Source organism: Acanthochromis polyacanthus, chromosome 8, assembly GCF_021347895.1.
Source record: "Acanthochromis polyacanthus isolate Apoly-LR-REF ecotype Palm Island chromosome 8, KAUST_Apoly_ChrSc, whole genome shotgun sequence".
Taxonomy (NCBI): Eukaryota; Metazoa; Chordata; class Actinopteri; family Pomacentridae; genus Acanthochromis; species Acanthochromis polyacanthus.
In genome coordinates, this window is record NC_067120.1 from 22,048,419 (window position 1) to 22,072,466 (window position 24,048).

A 24,048-nucleotide genomic window follows, 5' to 3' on the forward strand; every position below is an offset into this window, starting at 1 on the left:
TGGGGAGTCATTTATTAACTGGGTTAAAGCACTTTACACCTCACCTACAGGCACAGTGACTACTAACGGACAAACCTCACAAAGCTTCACTCTTCATAGAGGGACCAGGCAAGGATGTCCACTCTCTCCCTCTCTGTTCACTATTTTTATCGAACCTTTAGCAGCAGCCATCCGTCAGAACCCCCTCATTACCGGATTTCAAACCCCCAACATGCACCATAAAATCAGTCTTTATGCAGACGACATACTCCTATTCATTCAGAATCCACAACCAGCACTGCAAGAAATAATTAAAGTTATAGATTCATTCTCCCATATCTCTGATTACTCAATAAATTGGAAGAAATCATCCATACTCCCATTAGATAACAATAGCTGTGATGTGGCAGCCCTTTCAACACCCATCCCCATTTGCAAAAATTACATCACATATATAGGTATCCATATTTCCCCCAGGCTGTCGGAGTTGCCTAATCTTAATTTCACTCCACTGCTCAAAACAATTACTGATGATCTCCAACGCTGGACAAACCTCCCACTATCCATTTTAGGCAGAATTGCATCAGTTAAAATGACAATCCTTCCCAAAATCAACTACCTCCTCACTATGATCCCAACCCACCCATCTCCTACCTGGTTTAAATCCCTAGATTCAGCTATTACAAGATTTTACTGGAAAAATAAACCCCCAAGAATGAAACTGACTACTCTCCAAAAACCAAAAATACTAGGCGGTCTTAACGCCCCAAACTTTCACCACTACTCCCTGGCAAATCAGCTTCAATATATTCACAAATGGATCCACCCCACTCAATGAGACAACACATGGTTGGACTCAGAACAGGCGGTTATTAAACAAATCCACATTTCAGATTTACCATTTTTAAGCCAATCCATAAAGCATCATCCCTGTTTCCAAAGCCCCACAATATCGTCCACTCTGACAGCCTGGTGGAAATTCCACAAAGTTACTAACTCCACTGTCACACCTTCACTCTTCACTCCCATCTGGCACAATCCTGACTTCATTAGTAATAAAAAACCACTAAACCTAATCACTTGGATAGATAAAGGAATCACTCACCTTCGTCATATCTATCACAATAATACCCTGGTTTCACTCCCCTTCCTGGTCCAGAAGTTCGGCATCTGGGACAATCAATTTTTGGAATATTTACAAGTTTCATCAGCCATTCAATCAAATCTGAAAAATAAAAAAATAACCTGGACCTCCCACCCTCAACCTCTGCATCCATTAACATTTCCCCCAAAAAACTTCTCTCAAAAATATACAAACTAATATCTTAGTCTGACTCTGCACTCGGCATCCCCGCAGATAAATGGAAAACAGACCTCTCTATTGCCCCTGATGCCGACTTCTGGACCCAAATCTGCAAAAACATTTTCACAATGACAAAAAATACCAACTTACAGCTTATACAGTACAAAATCCTTCACAGAACTCATCTCACTGGTCAAAAAATGCACAAAATGGGATATTCACCTGAAATCTGTACACACTGCACACAAAATTGCACTGACACCTACATTCATGCAACTTGGTACTGCTCACCTGTCCAAAAATTCAGGGAAAATATCACAAACCTTCTTTCACAAATCATGGGCTGCCACATCCCTTTCTCCCCATCCCTCTGTTTACTGGGAGACGTATCCGTATCTACACTGGACAGGGCACACAACCATACACTTCTTACGGCGCGAACTGTCGCCAAGAAAACTATCCTCTTGAACTGGAAATCAAGGAACTCAATAAATATAACACAGTGGAAACAACCTACTCATAGATTACATCTCCCTGGAAAATACAGACTCCTCTTTCAAGAAAAACAATCATTACCCTGCCTGGCAACCATTTCTTTCTTTCTTACAGTCATAACTTGCTCTCATAGCTGATCATTATATCATTCCAACACCACAATTTTATCTCGTATATTTAAAATACAATACAACTTCTTTTTTTTTCTTTTTTTTTAGGTTATTAACTAATGAATTATTGTTAGTATTTCATTTTATTTCTCCTGTTGCCTGTCCACCAATAACTTCAATATAAAACTCCATAGAAACTTCCTAGAACACAGATACCTACACATACAGAAGCGTATTTTCCAATAGACACATTCACTAGTATTGTTTTCATCTATGTAAATACCCCTCTGTTTGTTTGATTGTTTGTTTTCATTAATCTGCTTTTCTTGTGTTTTTATTTTCATTTATTTTTTGATTGAATGCAGTGCTTATGGGCTGGGCTGTCTTTGCGCGCGGTGGCTGCGGTGGGGCCTGGGTGGTGAGGCGCGCCTGCCTTGTCGCGGGGCCGTGTCCGGGTCTTGGGTTGTTGCTGATGGAGCAAACTCCTTGCTTGCCTTCCCTTCGCTTTTTAATGCACCTCATATGCCCTGTTTTTAATGCACCACATTATCATAACAATACACACACTCAAAAGGAGGGAAGGAGAGTGGGTGGGAGGGCATACGGAAATGGAAAGGGAGGAAGGAAAGGAAAAGGGAAGGAAAAGGAAGAAAAAAAAGAGGAAAAAAAGGGAAGAAGGGAAAAGAGAAAAGAAAGGGAAAAAGGGGAGAAGGACAAGGAAAAAGAGGAAAAGGGAAAAAAAAAAAGTCTTGGTCTTGGGCGCGGCCTTGCGGTGGGGTGGTCGTGCCCCTCTGCCCTGGCCCCCCGTGTGGTTTCTGTGTGTGGGGATTGTCCGGTTTCAATCACTATTGCTTATGTTCACTATTATTATTGTAATGATGTACATAACTGTTAATATTCATTGATCTCCTTATTTATATCGCTGTCATTATCAACATATATATTATATATTACATATGAAATACACACGAACACACTCGCACGCAGACACACACACACGCACGCGCACGCGCACACACACACACACACACACACACACACACCCTCCTTCATACACACAGAGAACAGCCATTTCTGCTTTCATTTCCATTACTTTTATTTATCTTTATTTATTTATTTTTTTCCGTCTTTGTTGTATATATAATCGTTATTCCTTATTATTAATGTTTGTTCTCTACTTTGTTTAGCATTATCTTCTATATTGTAAAACTGACCTGTTTGTATGTCTTTTATGTTCACTGTTGTAATTTTAAAAAAAATAAAAAAATAAGAATCCGTTTTGTACTCAACAATTCAGTTTTATGCGAAAAGTCAACAGGTAAGTTCGACACTGGTAAAGTTGGGTATCATTTATGTATGAACACATCTTATTCTGCTTATCAATTTCAGTTCCCTTACGATTCACCATTGTGGTTCTTTGAGTTGCAGGTGATTCAGGTTACTATAACAGTAAAATCCTGCCTATATAGAAATGCATGAGTAATAATAATCTAGTGATATAATTTACTGAATTACAGCCAGAAGTCACAAAAGATATTTTTTATGCATTGATTACTTTTGTTTATAATAATGAAATGCATTTTTCCTGATTATACTTAACTCTACTTACTTTTACTTTAAGTTACATCAGTGCAAACTTTTACAGTGTGGTCTTAATAGTTTTACTAAAGTAAATGATCTGAGAATGTTCTCCATAGCTGCCTATCTGCACATCCTCTGTCAGGACAGTGGTGACATAGACGAGCGGGTTTGTTATGGGACGTGAGCTAGAAAAGTGTTGCTCGAAGACAGTAAAGTTACTTTAATAACTGTTCTGAGGCAAGATAGTTATTTGATAAACAGAATTTTACTGAAAGTCTGAATGTTGTGTGAAGAAAACTGAAGTTCATTTCACATCACTATAACGTCCTCCTGCAGTCGTCACAGCAGAGATGTGCGAAATGCTCCTTAGTGTGGACAAATGTTATGTACAGAAACCCAAAGCTGGATAAAATAAAAGCAACAGTAGCATCGGTGGTGTCTTCTGGATTCTTGAACATTTTGAGGGTTACTACAGCTACTGTACTTTGACCACAGCATTTTGTAGCATTTTCTTAAATGAAGGTGATTGTTACAAGACAATCCCACAAATTGTGCTGTTCACTTTCTAATCAAGCAACTTAACAACCGCTGCGTGGATTAACTGAGAATAATTCTGAGACTTGCATGTTATTAAGACAAATGAAATGGGACACAAGAGGATAGACAGGCATTCATCTGCTATGACTAATGGCACAGGCAGATACATGGTAGGTGTTTTCAGTACAGTGTCTATGAACTAGCATGAGTGAAATTTGCTTAGGAATCAATATGCGGAATCATAATTAAGATTTCTTAATTATTCCACTTCCAAGTTGGAACCGGTGCTAGAAGCTCAACCTGAACCTGTAGTGGTTAATATGCATATCATACACTGTGATCAGACTTGATAAGTTGCATTTACAATAAGATACTTGATTTGATTCCTTTTGGGGGACCTTTTCTGGTGCTTTGTTGAACAGATTGTTTTTTGTGTAATTCATGTCATTCACAAAATGTGCCAATCAAATCGAGCGGTCTGTGTTGGAGCATATTGTCATTTCACTTGTCTTTGTTGCCACCACCACTTCACTGAGCAGAGGTGTGATGCTTTTGAGCCAGGCGGGACCAAGAAGAAAATATTCACACATACACACAGTTGCTTGGATTTGCAAAAAAAAAATAAACAGTGTAGAATAATAGAGAATATCTAAAAATATCTTGCCACTGCAGGAAAAAAGTTAAAAATAAAAATGCAGGTATGCATGGACATGCACAAAAATAAACACACACGGATCTGAAATGCAGTGAATGACTGCAGGCAGAGGAGATTACATAACTCGGCGACAGCAACACATTCTTACATCATATTTCTTGTGTGTCATTCTTTACCAGACCCATTCAGCTGCAACCACTCATTGATTCTGCCTCTCACACACACACACACACACACACACACACACACACACACACACACACACACACACTTGACCAAAACAGACAGACGGTAATGGATGTAGACGCCAGTATAGTCACTTACTTCTAGCTCACTTGATTTTCTCTCTCTCTCACGCACGCACACACACACAGACACGCACACACACAGACACCACTGTAGGGCACAGGAATAAGACGATTGTTAGACTACTGATGGTTCGCAGCCTCAGGAGGCAAACAAAAACAACAACAAATTGCAGTAGGCTCGAGAAAAGAAGACTGTAGTTCTGCCACGAGTTAAAGACAGTTACAGTGTAGCTGAGAAAATATCAGACCCACTATTAGAACTGTCCATTCCAAATGTGAGGATTTCTTTAAACTACATTGGGTTGTTAATAAATGCTTTATGTTTTCGAAATGATACGTATGCAGTGATTAATGGGCTGCACATTAGTCCTATCATTTCCATATATTATACTGCTTTCATGTGTTTCTTTTAACTTTTTGTATTTTACATTTAAAAGAATTATCTTGATTTTCTTAACAAGTTTTAAATTGTTTTACTGTTTGCCTTTTTCTTGTCTCCTGCAAACCAGTAAAGCACTTTGAACTGCACTGAACTGTATGAAAAAAAAATTAGCATTACTACTCCGCTAAGGGCCCTGTCACTCTGGCGTATAGAGCCAGCGTCTGAGGAACGTATCGAATATTTCGAAAAATCGTTTATACGCACAACTTTTCAGCGTATGAGGTCGATTTTCGGTTAATGACCATTAGAGTAACGTGAGCCTAGCGTACCGTCAGCGTATGAGTAGCGTATGAGTAGCGTACGCATAGCGTATGTCAGCGTATGTGATGTGATGTGTGTTTGAGTTGGACGTATACCGACGTATGAGTAACGTATATCAGCGTACCTTCGACGTATGAGAAGCGTATGCGGAACGTCAGCCTAACGTATGAGGAGCGTACACAGCTGGTGATGTTGGGACCAACCCTGTCCAGCAGTTCATCATACATTTCTGGAGGCATGCGTAGGAAGTTCCTGAAGGCTCTCTGATCTTCATTTCTCAATTCAACCATAAGCTGGTCATAAAGGCCAAATTGACGCCGCCTTCCAATCCAAGGTTTCACCCAGATTGCACGTCTCATTCTACGCCTTCTTCTTCTGTGTCTAGCATACTCAACTGCCAACTGTAACAAATCTTGGTGATGTTGCAGCACAGCAACCTCCATCTCTGAACTGCTGGTACAAACTGATACAGATTTGGAAATGTGAGACTTTATATACCCCCCATACGCTGGAAATACGCATGTAATACGCATGGGATAAGTTGGCTGTACGCTCAGAACACGTTAGGCATAAGTTGAGGACGTTAGACTGTCGTTAGAACTACCATCATAACGTTAACCATTCGTTACACACACGTCAGACACTCGTTCATTATACGCTCCTCTACCGCTAGGTTTCCTGACCCACTCCATTTCAACGTATGAGAAGCGTACTCGACGTATGAGTAACGTACCTTCAGTGTACCTCTAGCGTGTTCAGCGTATGAGGAGTGTAAAATTCATACGTTGGCATACGCTGAAAATTTTCGTGCCGTCAGCGTACACCGACGTACCCTGGCGTCCCCCGGCGTCCCCCGGCGTACCCCAGCGAACTAGAAACGTATTCCAGTATTCCACTAGCGTGTTTCAGAGTATGTCAGCGTATTCCCAAAAAGTCCATACGTTCCTCATATGCTGGCTCTATACGCTAGAGTGTGACAGGGCCTTAAGGAATGCTCCAGAGTTATGTGATGATCGGCATACGTTTGTCTGTTTGCCTGTCTGTGTGCAACTTTACTCAAAAACGGACTTACGGATTTGGATGAAATTTTCAGGGATTGTCAGAAATGACACAAGTATCACCTCATTAGATTTTCCAGTGATGCTGCTTATAGTCTGAATCCACTGATTTGTTAAAGATTTCTGTATCATTGCGACATAGTGTCACTGAAACAATGACAAGTGAACACTACGTCAGCTGCCTGCTGACGATCACATGATGGCGATCCTACTAGAAATTGACCGCTGTGGACTTAACAGGACTTATCCGTCGGAAATCATACAAGGAACAATTGATTAAATTGTGGGGGTGTTTCAGGGCCCCATCAATTCCTGCCACCTGCTACATATTTAGGTCAGTATCTGGACATAACGTACACATGCATAACACATGCCTGTGCTCAGCACAAGGTCATTTTTTATTAAAGATTTCATCCATCAGAAATGATACAATGACTGAGCAGCCTTGCCAGAGTACTGCGCTCTCTGAGTGCTGTTCTAGTAATTTGATTGGTTAGAACATAGAATAGAATCTGTGTATTTCTTTTTACCTGATATTAACATGCATTTGTGAATTATATACAATAAATATACATACTTGACAGATGGTATGAAATGTATGAAATTGTATGTTGATCCACTGAAATATTTTCCTCAGGGTTCACAGGGAAGTTTTCTTCTTAGTTCGTTTAAGACAAACATAGTTCATCAAGGTATTTGGCAGGCAGGTTTCCAGACATCTTGAAGGACTTCTCACATTAGTTCTGTGGATTTGTGTCAGGATTCTGCCCCTGTTGCTGCCTTTTTGCTCCTTTTCCTGTTTTTCCTCCTGTGTTGTCTGGTTTCTCTGGCTGTGTCCGAAATCGCATACTAACGTACTACTCATACTAAATGTGACGTCAAAATAAGTATGTAGTGCGTTCACATTGGATAGTATGAAAAGACTGAGTACGCGAGAAATACCCGGATGTATACTATATCCGGAAAAATTTTAAGTATGCGCGGTGACCACACTAGTCATACTCAACCGCCCCATAATGCTTTGCGAGCTATCCACCGAAATGGAAGCCTCCGCGGGATCTGTGGCTGGACCGCGGCAATTTTCATTTTATTTTATGTGGTTAAGTAGTCATCCTAATCACCCCACAGATTTGAGAAATAGGCGTTTTCTGACCAACGTTTTAAATTTGTCAGATGCCTCACAGCGTGCTACTGAATGCTAGCAGCTAGTTGCAGCAGCTCGCTTTGCATACAGAACAAGTAGCAGCTACCTCGAGTAGCCTGCAGCTACAATTGAAACGATTCGCATAATCTGGCTAATAACTGCATGAGGAGTGCCGGCTTGAAATTGCCACATTAATTATGCGACTGTTTGTTAGCGTAAAATCGACCTGAAGCCGGCATTCAGCCGAGATATTTGATAGCCGTACTTCCGGTTTTTGTCGTCGGAGGTTTGAAATGCATTATGGGAAACGGAGTAGTATACTACAGTGCGAACGGTCGGCATTCTAATCATACTTATAGTACGTAGTATACAGTATATACTCATTGAGAATGTAGTATGTAGTACGTTAGTATGCCATTTCGGACACAGCCACAGCCTCTGTCTCCCTCTGTCTGCTGCACCTGGTCTCTGATCATTGTCAGCTGAGGCAATCAAGCCAACTCATTTCACCTGGTCCCCTCTGCTACTATTTAAGCCCTGCCTTTTCCCTCAGTTGTCGCTGGCTCATTGTCTTGGATTCACTCTGCTTCAGACTCCTCTCCCTCTCACCTCTGGATTACACCTGTTTACTGGATCACTCCGCTTTCCCCTCGGTTATGGATTAACACTTTTGTACTTTGTTTACTTCAGTTTGTTTTTTTCCTCGACCCTGTTGTTTTCCATCATTGAGTTTGTTGTAGCCACTTCAGTCTCGTTTTCAGTTTATAGTTTGCTTGAATAATAAACCCTTTTTACCATAATGCCCAGTGTTCTGTCTACAATGTCTGCACCTGGGTTCACCACACCCTACAACCTTGACAGATTTGGGCTGTCTCTGTGTCTTCTGTTTCTTCCCACTGACTCCATCATGTTGAGATCAGGGCCATGTGGGGCTGTACCATCTGCTGGAGGACTCCTTGTTCTTTTGACCACTGAGGAGTTTATTTATGACTCTGGCTGAGTAATTTGGGTTGCTGTCAGTGGGTTTAACGATGAGGGGAAGATAACTAATGATGATACTGTGATCTTATTTGGAAAATAATTTTTTGCTGAGGTTAGTAGTCCACAGGAGATGGCAGTAAAAATGCAGCTGTCATAGGAGGATGGCACAAAACCAGAATAACACCGATGTAACTCTGCACCAGATGCAAATTCCACCATTTCAAAGTACAATTTCAATTTTAAATGGATTCTACGTTCAGAACTAGTTGCCAGGCTGCAATATCTGGGACCAATCCACCCTGGTAGTACTGTATGGTGATTAAAAATCTAAATGAATAAAGTGAATATGAACTTTTGCACATTCATGTATCTTTGTATATTACAGCCACCTGTGGATCAGAGAAATAATGTGAAACCACTGGCTGGATTAATATTGTGTCTGATATTGTGCGAGCTGCTTGCAGTGTTGTGTGCATAAGATAAACAAAACTGAAGCTACAGAGTGGCCACTGACAGCTCATCAGGAAACCTTTAACTGAGTTTCACTACTTATACAAAAATAATACATTCTCAACTTTTGTTTTCCTTGGTCATGACCATTAGTTTTATTTTCTATAAATCTCTTTCTTATTTAATTGCTTTAGGACAAACCTAATCCAGCACAGTACAACATCAACAAAACCACGGAAGCCAGATATGTATCAGACAAAAGTCGAGAAACTGAGGAAGCCGAACAGTACAAAGAAGCTATAAAGGACTAAGTACTATTAACAGTATCAAAGAGATAAACCTCAACTTGCAGTTGTGTAACATGAAAACCTTTAGGTGATGGCATTTGCGTTTCTGGGGCTAATATAGTTTTTTTGTCTCTTCAGTCATACAGGTCATCAAGAAAGCAGCTCAGTTTGTCCTTTGATTATACTAAACATAATTCTGTTTCAAGACAATTTTTACCTCTTTTTTTTTGGTCAGTATGAATGAGTTGACCTCAAAAAGGAAAGAAAAGTGGTGAGTGAAGGGGGAAGACTTGTGGATCAGAGAATGTTTCTCAAATAAGACAGGTGAAATGTGATTTTTTTTCTTCTTTTTTAACACAAATCAGTAATTGAGAAGAAAATTGGACATTTATTTATTTAAAAATGTCTCTGATTATTTCTGTAGGCTTCAACGGACGATTCTTCAGACATCAGGCTCAGCACTAACATTTTCGCTTTGAGTAAACTGTCCCTTTTCACTACACGCTGTTTACCATTTCAACATGTTTACAGTCTGTCATTAGGCCTGCTGCTGTTTAACTATTCATCTCATTTGGCTGGTGGAGACAGCGTACGCTTTCATCGACATCTTGGCCCATTTTCATGCTCCTGCTTCACTTCACTTCAAAGACAAACGGCAGCAAGTGATCTTAAAATCACATACTGATTTTCAATTCACTCCCCCTAAGGAATAGAATCCAAAATCTAATCTGCGGCACTTAATGATAGGGACTCCCTAATCACAGTAATGCAGTCTTGTTGTTTGCCCCTCACTTTCAATTATGAGTGTCTCATTAAAATAGCAGAAGACATATTATGTGAGTGTACCTGTCTGTTTGTTGGTGTATGTGTATGTTTGGTTCTGTGTGCTACTTACATCAAAGGCTTTTCCAAGCGGCTTCCCAGGGAGCCGACTATTTCACCCAGAGTGCAGAAAGCCTGGCCCAGGAAGTCCTGCAGGTGTAAACGCATCAAGAGTAGGGCTGTGAGTTGCAGACAGAAAGCTGCATTATCATGTTCTTTGTATTTCTTCATTTGGAATATAAAATGGTAAATGGTTGTATTTATATAGCGCTTTTATCCAAAGCACTTTACATGATACATCACATTCACCCATTCACACACTGATGGCGGAAGCGGCCATGCAAGGCACTAACCACGACCCATCAGGAGCAATTAGGGGTTATGTGTCTTGCTCAGGGACACCTCAACATGAGCTCAATGGGCTGAGGATCGAACCGGCAACCTTCCAGTTACAAGACGGCCACTCTACCCACTGAGCCATGGCAAATACTCCAAATACAACATAGTAACACAAAAACTACACCAAGCAATACTCCTAGAGAAGTCGTTTGACATTTCTCAGCATCATTTTTCTCACTGACTGTCATGTCACATGGCCACTTAAAAGCTGAAACTCAAATTAGTCAATCACAAGAGAATGTTTTGGCAACTATTCTGACATTTGATTAATCATCACTGTCATTTTTCAAGCAAAAATGCAAAATATTCTCTTCTTTGTGGCAGTCAGATGTGATGATTCGATTCTTTTCTTTGTCAAATGATGGTAAAATGGATAGTCATCTTGGGCTCTGAGAAATTAAAGTAGGCATTTCTCATGATTCACAGCATCTAAATATCTTTGTCAATCACGTCAAACACGATGATTATATGATTGGCTGTTGCTTCAGCCTGAATGAACAAACAGACAGCTGGGGCACAGAGAGATGAGAGAAAGCAGAAAGAAAACAAAAATGCAAATTTGCATTTACTCGATTTGCTCACATACTGTAACATGAGAAATAGCAGAGTAAAGAAATAAATAGGAAAACAAAATCTACTTGAGCTTTTTGTAGAATGCATTTAACACAAGTGCTGACAACTCAACAAATTAAATGTCTGTATTTCGGCCATTTCACATCTTCCATTCTCCATTCATGTATACTTTGCACACTGACATCAAAGCCCAGCGTGAAAAAACACTCGTGTCCTCGTTGATCACTGTAGGGTGACCACAACAGAGGAGTCAGTTTAGGGAGGAGGAGTCTTTGGCCAACAAGAAGGACAAAGCAGAGAGAGGAGGGCGCATAAAAAATCTGTTTACAACAGGCCTGGACCAATTGTTCGAGCGCCAATACCGAGACCTCCCCTTCCAGATTGTATGTACATGTGTATGTGAGAGTCAGTGTGTGTGTGTGTGTGTGTGTGTGTGTGTGTAGAAGTGCTTGACAGATGAGCCATGTTGAGTCCGGCAGGCAGAAAGCTGCTCCAAAGATCATTGCCGGTGCTGAGTAAATTTCTCCTCAAGCCGAGCTCTCGAAACAAACAGAGATGAAAAAACCTTCTGGCCTTTCCATAAGAAGTGTGTAACTAGTTAGCAGTCCCTGCCCAGTGCCTGCTATTCCTTAGAAAGTCTAAAGGTAGAGGTTGAGCCGCCTTAGATTAACAGGCTCAGCGGTGGTAGGAAGGACAACGTTCGAAGGGGTATCTGGAAACAAAAAAGATTGGAGCTGACTTCTACAGTTCATCACGCCTCTATAGAACATCCACAAACCGTTTCCATGCCTTTGACCACAAAGTGAAATTGAGTCTTGTACCAAGTGGGGAAAGGGAAACTACAGGAACTGACAACACTGGTCTAAATCTCAATTTCAAACTGTTTAGAAAATGGCCACTGTACACATATACTGTACACTGATCCCCTTAAACACAGTAGCAGAGCAAACACAGCCACACATGGCAGCAACACTCCTCACAGCTTAGGAACACAAGAAAGAGCAAAGGCAGTGACCAAGCGTCCAAAATAACAAGATCTCATTCCAGTCAAGCATCTGTGGGATGTGCCAATACAGGCCTCATCCACAGAGGACCCAAACCCACTGGACTCAAAGGATCTACAGCACAACAGTATCCCAACAGAGGTCCCTTGTAATCGACCAGATGTTTCAGAGATGTTCTGGCGGTACAAGGGGGACCTACCCAATATCAGGCAGGTGGTTTTAATGCTGCGGCTTCACATTTTTACCCAGACTTGGTGTGTGCTCCTATGAACACTTTGATACACAGTGTGGGTCAGGAGACACTCATTTTCCACTGGATTTGAGCCACTTTTGACCCCTGTTGTGAATCAAAGGGTTAAAGGGAGGAATTTAATGCATCATTTGAATCTTCTTCTGCACAAAGTGGATCACTCACGTGCTGCCTACTTCAGCCAAGAGGAACCGGCTGTTAAAATGGGGAGCTATGAAGAATATAAAAATTTACTGCAGTAAAAAGTGCTGTCACTGCCAATGATGCAAGAGAGGAATGCTGGGAGAAAACTATCAATCGTGTAAGTTAATATATTTATTTAACCACTCCGTGCTCTCTCAGTGCTGCCGCTTATCTCTAACATGACAGCCGCGCATTAGACATTTTAAACTTTAAACTTCATACATTTAAACATGATGCTGAAAAAGTGCATTTAGGTTTGCTGCTGTCAAATAAGGATATGAGGAAATGACTTCAGTTTTTGGCCAAAATCAAAGTGAAGTTAATGTTATTGATTGAATATTGTCTGTGATAAATATCAATAGACTAATCAGTTTTCTAATCTGTGTTGTATTTGCTGTAATAAAAGCAACATAAAATGAACTCAGCAGCAAATCAGAACCAAATACAAACACATCTGTCCATGTAGGTTGACTACTATAGCTTGCGTACTGTAACTGCACAGCTTCGGTCAGTAACGTTATGAATTGCTTAGAGGTATGCAGATCTAACACATTTGCTCAGCTGAATCTGTATCACTCATGCAGAATATCATCAAAAAAAGAGTTGATGAAAGAGAGGTGCATCTTACAGCCAGTTCAAAGACTCTGAACAGAAGCTCCTCCATGGCAGGTTAACTGTGCAGCATCAATCATCATCAGGACATTGAAATCTTTGGCTTTAGGCTCAACATACCTCTCTAACCGGTTAATTTCGCTTTGAAGAACATCTCTCTGGTGCAGTGCATCCAATCACAAACAATATAAAATATCGAAATACTGTAATAACAAAAATGATAATATGAGTGTTCAATCCAAAAGGTTCTTGAGAGTATTTCCACACATGCCTTGTTTTTTCCCTAACAATGACATCACTGTTTGTCAGCAGGATATTGGCGTACCACAAAATCACACAACAGTTGAATAATTGTGCACATAGACAGAAGTGTCAGTCAGAATTAAAAGCAACATCCACATGTATCCAGCCCTTAATTAGAATCCACTGTATGCCCTATCTCTGCACATCATCCCCTGCAGCCATATCTGCACAAGGTATGTATACCATATGGCACAGGGAAAACATCTGCTGTGATGTGCGGGAGGAGGCATCCTCAAAGGTTGCCACTGAAACTGCCACATGAGATACTGTACTTGAGTGCATTTGCATTTTTTTCTTCCCATTTTCTGTTATTTATAGCTATGCGACTGGGAATGGACAGTGCCTGTACAATGGAGCCATCACTGCGTGCCAGATCTCCAATCCCACACATCCACGGTGACGACAGGACGCATCCAAGCGTCCCCAGCCTTCATGCTTTGAGTGAGTTGCTGCACTCTCATTGCTCGGTGCTCGCAGTGGCAGCCCGGGGGCAGGCTGGGGTTGGGGCTGAGGAAAAGAACTCCAGCAGCAGTTGGCAGTGAGGACGACAGCGGTAATAGGAAGGGTGTTGGGAGGCTGGGTGTTGAGGAGGAGCTGCGGTTACAGAGAGAACAGGAGCAGGGGGCTGCTGAAACTTCTGCTGGAAGTGAAAGCGAAGGATGGGACAGCAGGTCACTCAAACCTGAGGTTGGAGGTTTTAAATGAACACGAAGACCGAGCTTGACAAAGAAAGGCAGGATCCGTAATCAGCAGTGGCAGGAGGATATGCTGGATATTTGCAAAGCTGCACTGAGAGACAGCATGAGCAGAACCAAACAGCTGTCTGATAAGACATGACAAAGCTGATAAAATCTCATCTTTATTAAAGCCTGTCAGCAGTTGCTTCTCATATTTATGTGTTTTACAGTAAGGAAAAGCCTGTCAAATTGCAGATTCTCTTTTTTGTGGACTGTCTATTTGATCATTTTGATGAGCGTCTTCTCCTTCATAACATCAGTGCTCAGTGACCAAAGATACTAATTTTTTTTATTCCTATGGCATCTCTTCATTATATCGATGAGGCACTCATTTCAACTGTCAGTCTCTGCTTCAACATATTACATCTGAAATAAAATAATAACTTCTACATCAACTACAAAAAAAGTACCAAATCTCATCTTTTTTCACCTGTTATATTCTAACTAGATAAGAGACTGTGTGAGAGATCCAGTCATTTAACACATGGCAACCACAGTTTATCATATCTAATAATTTGTGTAAAATCCTTCACAGTCAATCTCTGTCTGGAGTCTCTGGCTCAGAGACATAAACAGATGCTTCCTGGTGATGCTCTCCCAGGCCGTCACAGGAGCCACCTTTAGCTCGTTTGTTGTTGGGTCTCTGTGCCTCAAGTCTGGCTTTAAGCAGGTGAAATGCAGCTCAGTCAGACTGAGATCAGTCACGGATATTCCACCTCTTCACCCTGAAAAGTTCTTTGATTGCTTTAGCTGCCTGTTCACGATCACTTGCACTCAATGGTGGTCGCCTCTGCACCGCTCATATTGACAGACAACACTTCAATCTAAATGGTAACTCACAACCCTCAGTAAACTCTGAACCATAAGTGAGCTCCAAACAAAACATTTAAGAGTTAGATTACTTGGATTTTTTTTTCAACACAGATATAAACCTACTCGAGTGAAAGGTTGGATTTGGCACTTGAAATGTAATATCATTATTTTATTTCAAGTTGAATGTGCAGAAGCTCAGAGCACAAAGAACAACAAATGTTTAACTGTTGAAATGCTTACGTTCTGGAAAGCACTTTGTAGGGTTCATGAAAGTTACTTGATAAATTTATCAGTTATTTGTCATTATCACAGATTTATTTGTTATTTGTCTATCAATCACTTGCAAGCTGGAGTTTCTTCCAGAAATAACATATAAGTAAAATACACTGACAACATATTTTATGCTTCTCTTAAACAATCCAAATCTTTGGGTGTACAGAAAGATAGTTGTCTTGGTTAACTACTGAAATAATCAACAGTGACTTGTAGCATAAACAGGGCAAGTTTACATGAACCTTGACATTTAACCAGAACAAGAATCCTGCCCTAACCTGAACGAAAACTGCACACAAGACCCACAAGTACTGTGCTTTATATGCTCACCATCAACCTACATTACCTTCTGCTGACTTACTGTCATGTGACTTGTGTTAAAAAAAACAACAACCACAAAGGTAGTGTCTACAGCTACGGACCCGTATCCGTAGCCCACAGGCTACGGGCACGGCACTTTCCATTTGCCAGACAGATACGGACCCGTACGCGAGTCTCACAAGTCAAGAAGCTGCTAACCACTGCAAACTGTTGAAAGGTAAGCAAAGGTTAAGGTTAGGGTTAGGTTTAGGGTCCGTACCTGTAGTACCGATGCTACGGGTCCGTACCGCTAGCGTCTACCGGGAGTCACGTGACCAGATATCGCGTATCTGATTGGCAAATGGCAAGTGCCGTATCCGTAGTCCACAGGCTACGGGTACGGGTCCGTACCTCTAGCAACAACCAACAACAAAAGCACATCACTGGAAAAACTATTGTCAGTAATTGTAATCCAGCTGGACGTTATGTTTCCCATTAAATGTGAAACAAATTTGCAGAAGGTTAGTAAGCAGTGTGACTGTAAACTGAGACTTTTGGTAAGTTAGAGAGTTTCACATATTTGGAGAGGAGCAATGAAAGAGGTTAAATTGAATAAAGCTCCAATCAAATTTCTGGACCTTACGTGATTTACAAAGTACCTCTACATGTTGCTTCATGCTGTGTATTCACACGGCACAAGCAAAGACTCCAAGCTACATTTATCATTGAATGTAACCGTTGAGAGTGCTGACAGACTGGAAAATGTCCCTTGCCTCATGCTGCCATACATGTTATCTGCCTATTCATCCTGGTCACTCTTCTGATAGACTTGAGCTTCCTGTCAATGGCTTCATAATATGATCTTACTGAATTTGTACCCAACAAGCTTGAAACTTCCATTTGTAATTGACGACTTAGTGCTTACAATTCTAAAGCGAGAAAGAGGAAGAAGAAAAGTGCAGAAAAAACATCAGTCTACCTCTGCAATCACTATGAATCGATAGAGGTCACCAGGTAGTACTAGTCCCGTGCAAATAGGGCTTAAATTAGTCAAACAAACTGATCTGATAAGTATGCAAAACATATTTCATTTACAACATTTTACAAATGCCAGCAGAAATTATGTTCAGTTGTATCTTTTCTCCCATGTACTGCCAGCATTCATTCCATCACCACACTGTACAGAAATAGCATGTGACTGCAAGCTTTAAGAGTAACACCTTGCTGTCTTGTAACAGCATTGCTAACAAAAACAAAAAGCAAGCATGTCAGAAACATTTCTGAAGGGAGAAATTGTGTTGCACGGGCTTTCTGAATGTCTTTGGTCTGGGTCAGAAAAATCTTTAGGTGAGTTTAAAGCTTCAGTGTACCGCCGGCGGTACACCTACTAATTTGCATAGGAATTTCAGGAATGTCCGACGGGTGCAAACGCGATTATACAAACACTATACACCGATGGAAAGCTTAGATTCTCATGAATCCGCCGGTATAAACCACTTTCAGATGCGATTACCACAGCGGGTGAGAAAAACACATTTGTCCGACAAAAACAAATATTCATCCATCCGTTCTCTATACACGGCTTCAAAGCACACAGCGCGACTCACATTTCCGGGTTTATTATTACACACAAAAAAAAGATTCCACAAAAAACGGCCATAATCCAACCTTTTACATCAGATGACACAAGCCAGTAAACTATTTTGTCCAAAACATGTCCTGAAGTCGGTATAAAATCCCCGAATCGGTCGTTTTCAAGGAAATGCACCTCCCGATGCGCGTCCAATATTCCCCGTATTTTTCGTAATTTTTTTTATTTAAAAATAGAATATTAGCGATTTTTTGTACTGAAAACGGCTGGAATTGACTGAAGCTTAAAGGGTTAAATGCCAACACGATTGCTTTGTTCCTGTTACGCCACTCTCTCCCCCAACATTCAGATTCAAATCAGGCTGCTATTTAACTGGATGGGTAACTGTGGCTGTATGATATTTCAGTGAATGCATGACTGATTGTTGAACAGCGGAGGTGAAGGAGACACTCACATGTTTAGAGAGGTTGTCACTCTTGCAGTCGAGATCATACCTGCAGAGAAGAGGAAAAAGGTGAAACATCACAACAGAGGCACAGAGAGAAAATCTGCGTAACAGATCTGTGCATGAACAGCTATCAAAACACAAATCAGTGACACTAGCTGCTCTGCCCTCATGATGTAGCATTAATGCTAATCATTGCAGAGAGGCTGCTCAGGCAGAAAACAGATTTGTGATTGTTGCACCAAAAGCATTTCTTGGATGAGATACAACACTATCAATCGCTTTGATGTTATCGATGACTGCCAGTGGAAAATCTCAACATTTTAACCATCAAATTTTCCATTTTACAATTATTTTTTGTTCAAATATTTTTATTGAGAAGCAGATATTTAAATGTTATCCAATTTTTGAACAATCAACAGTGCTTCATTTTCACATATAACACCAAAAAACACACAAGATACAGTACATATATTTATAACTTAAAAAAAATCCCTCCCACACCTATCCCTACCCCCACTGTGCTATCCATCAACAAGCAGTTGACTGGTCCATGTTTTGTAGATAGGAAATGAATGGTTTCCATAATTGCTGAAAGTCGTCCAGTTTATCTCTTAAACTGTAACGGATTTAGTGCAGCAGATAAAGTCATTTTTTTCACCAAAATACTTCACTACGGTATGCAAGCACCAAATTTGGTACAGATATTCTCTATAGTCTACTTTTTCATATTTCATTGGTAGCCACACAAAATTTTGAATGGACACCAATAATGTCAGCCATTTTTTAAAGCTGGCCACTGGAATAGATTTTTTCTTGCACTGACAATGCCAAATGAGTGTAGCATACAATAAAATTTGATTTTAAACACAGCATTATATCTAAAGATCATAGGTAAGTTGTTTTGTTGATGGAAATGTGTAAAAATCAATTAATTTGCTCTGGTTGCCATTTTCCAAGATGGCTGCCAAGAACCTTCTTCACTGCAAAAATATGAGAAAATGTTTTCCTGTTCAATGCACAGCATTGAAGTCACCAGTGTGCCCTGGTTGTGCTATGACATTCACTCTGTTATTATTGACCTACTATCAAAACAACCACCTTTAGCAATTAGCACAAAACAGAGCATATCAATAAACATTTTTTCATGGATATCCACAGTAGTGAACCCTAATACAATACATCGAATACATCCTCAATTATTAACATTGACCTTTCAGTAACGGTTGTTTTGAAGCGAATATCTAATACACAGTGGCAAGTCGATGTGGTTTAATTTGCATAAAAACAAGAAGACCAAGACAGAAACAATGCAGAGAAATAGCATATGTATGGAATTCAGTTTTGCAGAGCCACGTCACATGCTCTATATGCAGAATAGATTTCTCTCCATCAATAAGTATAGATACTGATAAGTTATTACGTATATGTATTTTTTTCTATTTTTTTGCACTATGTGAATTTACTTTTGGCACAGCAAAACCAGAACACAGACCTGTTTGTGTTCAGCAACAATGTGACCTAAATAAAAATGCATCAAGTCTGTCATCTAGTTTTTGTGTATCTGTTTTTGTACTTACATATATATAAAATATCTGATTTGTTTATGTCTGCTTATGTTTGCCAGCTGTGGGTTTTCTTTCGAGCTGCATGTGTATATTTGCCTGTGACTGCACATTTGTTCTGTGCACGGTGTGTGAGGAAACTGACATCTGCTGACAGCCTTGTATTTATCAACGTCCCAAAATGCCAATTAGGAAGACTCTGATTTTGACACGATAGCTGGCAAATAGTCCAAACATTTTCTGTAGCAAACTTAATGATAATATCCTGGATGCCAGTTTTGATGCAATTTGGAGAATAATGCATCTCAGCGCACCATTCTTGCTTTTATAATGCATTAACCAGAGTGAGAGAGTGTTCAAATCCTTGCGTGTCTTTGTCTGAGCTTTGAGGAGTGATGCATTACAACATTCTCACATTTTAAAATACTTTTGACTTCAACAGAGCTTTCACATTACGGTTGATGAAGTTTTTCTGTGATATGTGTTGCAATATAAGAAATACAGGATTTTTTAATCATACAACTTTAAGGACTCTATATAACTTTATATGACTAAAGGATTAATCACTGTACAAGGATTTGTATGATATTATAGGGGAGTGCATATGTGGCAATAATAATAATCATAATAATAATAGAAGCTGTTTTGAAACCTTTCTCTTATAGTGTAACACTAGCAAAGGCATCCAGAATATATTTTTTGCGTTGTACGGCATTCATATCGTCATACAGAGCTTTGTGATGCTGATCTAAATGTTCAGACATATTAGTTGTGTTGCCTTGTATTGTGGCAACGGTTACACCTGTTTTTGGTCAATACCACCCAGTCTATACACAACTGACATCGTGTCTGTTTTTGCAACCATATCTTCCTTTTATTGTTTCTCTCCTGTTCCTTGCTCATTTTGCTGCAGGTCAAGAAACTCTATATCATGAGTGAAGTTAAAAAAAAAACTTAAAAATATTTAAGAACAGAAAGACCTCCTTTGCAGATTAGACATGGAAAATAAGAATTGTGTGAGTTAATTTGCCTTACTTCACACTGTGCTTTCTATGATGTGACTATTGAGCATGCAGACATTGCAACGTCAGTGCCGAAACAATATAATGTGCAGCCTTATCTCACATCATTTCATTTCACACAAAACCTCACTAAAACTAAGAGCGGTGGAAGATAATCATGAAATTACATACTGAACTCTTCATCTGAGATGGATCTGGATATGTTTTTTTTTAAATAATAGACTCTTCGTTAAATGCAAACTCAATCAAATTGCCATAGCATTCCTGTAATATTCTCAGTCTCAAAATGAAAAAAGAACTACAATTGATGCAGTAGAACCAGAGATATACTTGTCATTCCATGCACTCTTCCTCTCGAACCTCGTGACTGAATTATCCTCAATGAAACTATCATTTGGCCAGATATTTGGATCTGTTATTAGTGGCTAGCCTTCAGGCTCAAATGCAGATAAAGTGTGAGCTGCAGATGTCTCTTTGCCTTCAGGTTTTCCAACTCGCAGTCTTCAGAATAAGGGGCATCTCTTGAGGCACTGTATCGAATTTCACATGAAGTTTCTGGTGAGATAAAGTGCTTTTTATAACTTTGTTCAGCACTTCTGAATGGATTCTGATGTGCAAAATCATAGCATACAACATTTTTCTTCCTCACTAACCCAACAGTTGCCAAATTGAAAACATAGATTGTTCTACAGTGATATTGCAGAATTGTGTCTTTCCCCTTGGCAGCACTGCTAACTTCACAAAATACTTACAAGGATTCAAAGCTCTAGGAATTGAACCATCTAGCTTTTCTACAGCTGAAATATCTTTCCATTCTATGCAGGAAAAAAAACACTCATCAAAAACCAGCAATAACAGCTATGTTGTGCAGCCCATGCAATCTATTCGCCTCTCTGGAGACCAATTTATCCAGCTTTATTTACTTCACGCGACATGGAACCTTCTTCGACATGTCAGGTGTGCGTCAACATGCGTGTGCGTAGTGTGCGTGCAGCAGCGTGCAGCGGAGTGTGTAAATGGGAGAGCTCGAGCATTTCTTTCTACAGACAGCATGCCATGTACGATAAGGTGCCTGCTGACAAAACTGGGAGATGCTGTGTGTCACTACAGGACGGGGCAGAGAGCTCCACTGCAGCGCTGATACTAATGTAATTCCATAAGAGCAAGGAAACATGGTGCTGTTACACAACGTGCTGCCAGCAAAATGCACAGGTGCGCTTCATGTTCTATTCGCCCCTTGCCTCTGTCCCTCCCAAATGTTCATAAATGATTCATTTAATCTTATTTAATTATGAGAGCCTCAGAGAGGGACAGAGTAAGAGAAAGAGAGAGAGAGTAGGAAAAAACACACCACTCATGTGTCTGATGATTTGGCTGCACATGCTCACACACACACACACACACACACACATAGAAGAGTGTTTGCTGGAGTAGATGTTCCTCGGTGCCTTGTGAGCACACATTTGCTGTGTGCAACTGGATGAGTGTGTGCTTGTGTAGATGACATCATTGTGCATCGCCACTGGGCCAGACAGGATTTCTCTTGGTCCTGTGCAGTCTGTCTTGCGGGGGGAGCGCCTGCTCAGAGCTCCATTTGAACTGAGCAATGATGACTAATGATGGCACACAAACAAATAAGGCCGGATAGGCAGGCAAACAACAGACGACAGCACACTGACACTTGAGCTTCGTTTTCTAACAGCTTTTTGAAGCCTCCATAAAGCCTTCATACCAACTGATACAAGGCGGCGCTACACAAATGTTTAGCATAGCCTTCTGTGTGTTCAAAGCTGAAAACGGTGTTCGTAGATTATCCAGAATTTTACCCAAAATACTAATAGGAAAGGAATAATGAGCTTCCAATTCTTAAGCCATGTATGTGTTTCTTTAGAGTTCAGATCCATTTACTATATAGCTAGGTACAAGAGTATTTGCACGATGACACATTTTTCGTATTTTTGCCTATCCATAACACAACAGAGAATCTGAAATGAAGCAATTGAAGTACACACCGAGCAGCCGCAAGGAAAGACCACTCACAGGTGAAGTGAATACCATTGATTATCTTATTCAATGCAATGTTCTGCTGGGAAACCTTTGGTCCTGGCATTCGTGTGGATGTGGCTTTCTTTTATTTCTTTCTGGGTGAGTATTTTACTTCTTTTTTATTTATATATTTTTTAGATCTGATCCAATTTGCCACACTTGATTAGAGAACCATCTACCCGGCGGGCTTCCGCTGGCTTCACTGAGCATCTCGTGTTTTAAAATAAGAAGAAAAAAAAACTGCTACGAGGGGCACTGTGCATGGCCAGCAGTGAGATGAGGGTTAACAGGATTTCCAGGCACAGATAGCAGCAACACAGGCAAAGTGTGTCGTGGCTTTGGGGTCTTTGGGTAAAGAGAGCGTGGGATTGCATCTATACAGGCAGTTTGTGGGGAGCTCAGTGGCGTCTGGCTGTATGGAAGTCCTGAAGGGTTTTGTAGAAGCAAGGGCGGCGGAGGAGGAGGTAGTGAAGGGCTGCTGGAGCTGTGTGTGTGTGTGTGTGTGTGTGTGTGTGTGTGTGTGTGTGTGTGTGTGTGTGTGTGTGTGTGTGTGTGTGTGTTGGGGGGGGGCAGCCATGTCCTAGCTGCGAGTGATCATAGAAGAAGACAGTAACGGGGCATGATGCTCACCCACTCACAACAAACCCTGCAGGGAGCCGACTAGGTCCCACACATTCACACACACCATCATCCTTCATCACCCACTCTTGATTGCTTGTCATCTCCTAACATCTTGCATGATACTCTAGCACTGCATTCTTTAAGCGCACACAAATAAACACATGAGTGGTTAAAAAAAAACCAGCGCACACAGAAAATATCGTTACAGTTATTCATTCTCTCATATACAGAGAAAAACACACACACATGCACATAACATACACCTTAAAAAACAAATAACAAACACATATGCTCACATTTTCTGGTGCATGCACATACATACTTTATATACACACATTTTACCAACTTGAAGGTAGAAACATAAACCTGAACACTTCACTCCTAAATACATGCATAGAATCTAAGGTACTGACAGACTGCGTAACTAGAGATACAAAGCACTGCACCCAGTGACACACACACACACACACACACACACAATCCACCAGCTAGCATCTCTCCTTGACCTTCATTGTACCCTCCCACGGCTTGTAAGCAGCATGGGGCCCCGCTGACAGGCCAACAAGTAAACAAACAAAAGGGCCATTCCATATTTCATGAGCCACCACAGGGATATACAGTGAATATGCGTGAGGCTCAAAAACAATGGAGAAAAATTCACGCCACAATATCATAATTACTCGGACAGCTCGTCTTTTAGAGCAACGTGAGGAAATACGAGTTGTTTTTTTAACTTGACGCACCACAACTTGAAATACAGTTGTGTCTCATGCTGAAAATGTAAATGCTGTATTGCTAGCTACAACAAGAACTTTTCTGTCATATAATTCACCTGGAAATATGTCAGTATCAAAACATCTGAGTCGAATGAACAAACATTCAATCTGCATTTTTTTCT

General features: G+C 40.5%; 1 protein-coding gene across 1 annotated transcript in view; it reads right to left on the reverse strand.

Moving 5' to 3' along the window:
- Positions 1–24,048, reverse strand: part of LOC110967711 (copine-8-like) — a 115,872-nt gene that overhangs the window by 37,076 nt on the left and 54,748 nt on the right. Inside the window, exons 5-6 of the mRNA XM_051952030.1 lie at positions 17,906–17,945; positions 10,487–10,563 (exon numbers count right to left, since the gene is read on the reverse strand). Coding sequence (XP_051807990.1) covers positions 10,487–10,563; positions 17,906–17,945 — 117 coding nt within the window. The remainder of the gene's footprint in view (positions 1–10,486; positions 10,564–17,905; positions 17,946–24,048) is intronic.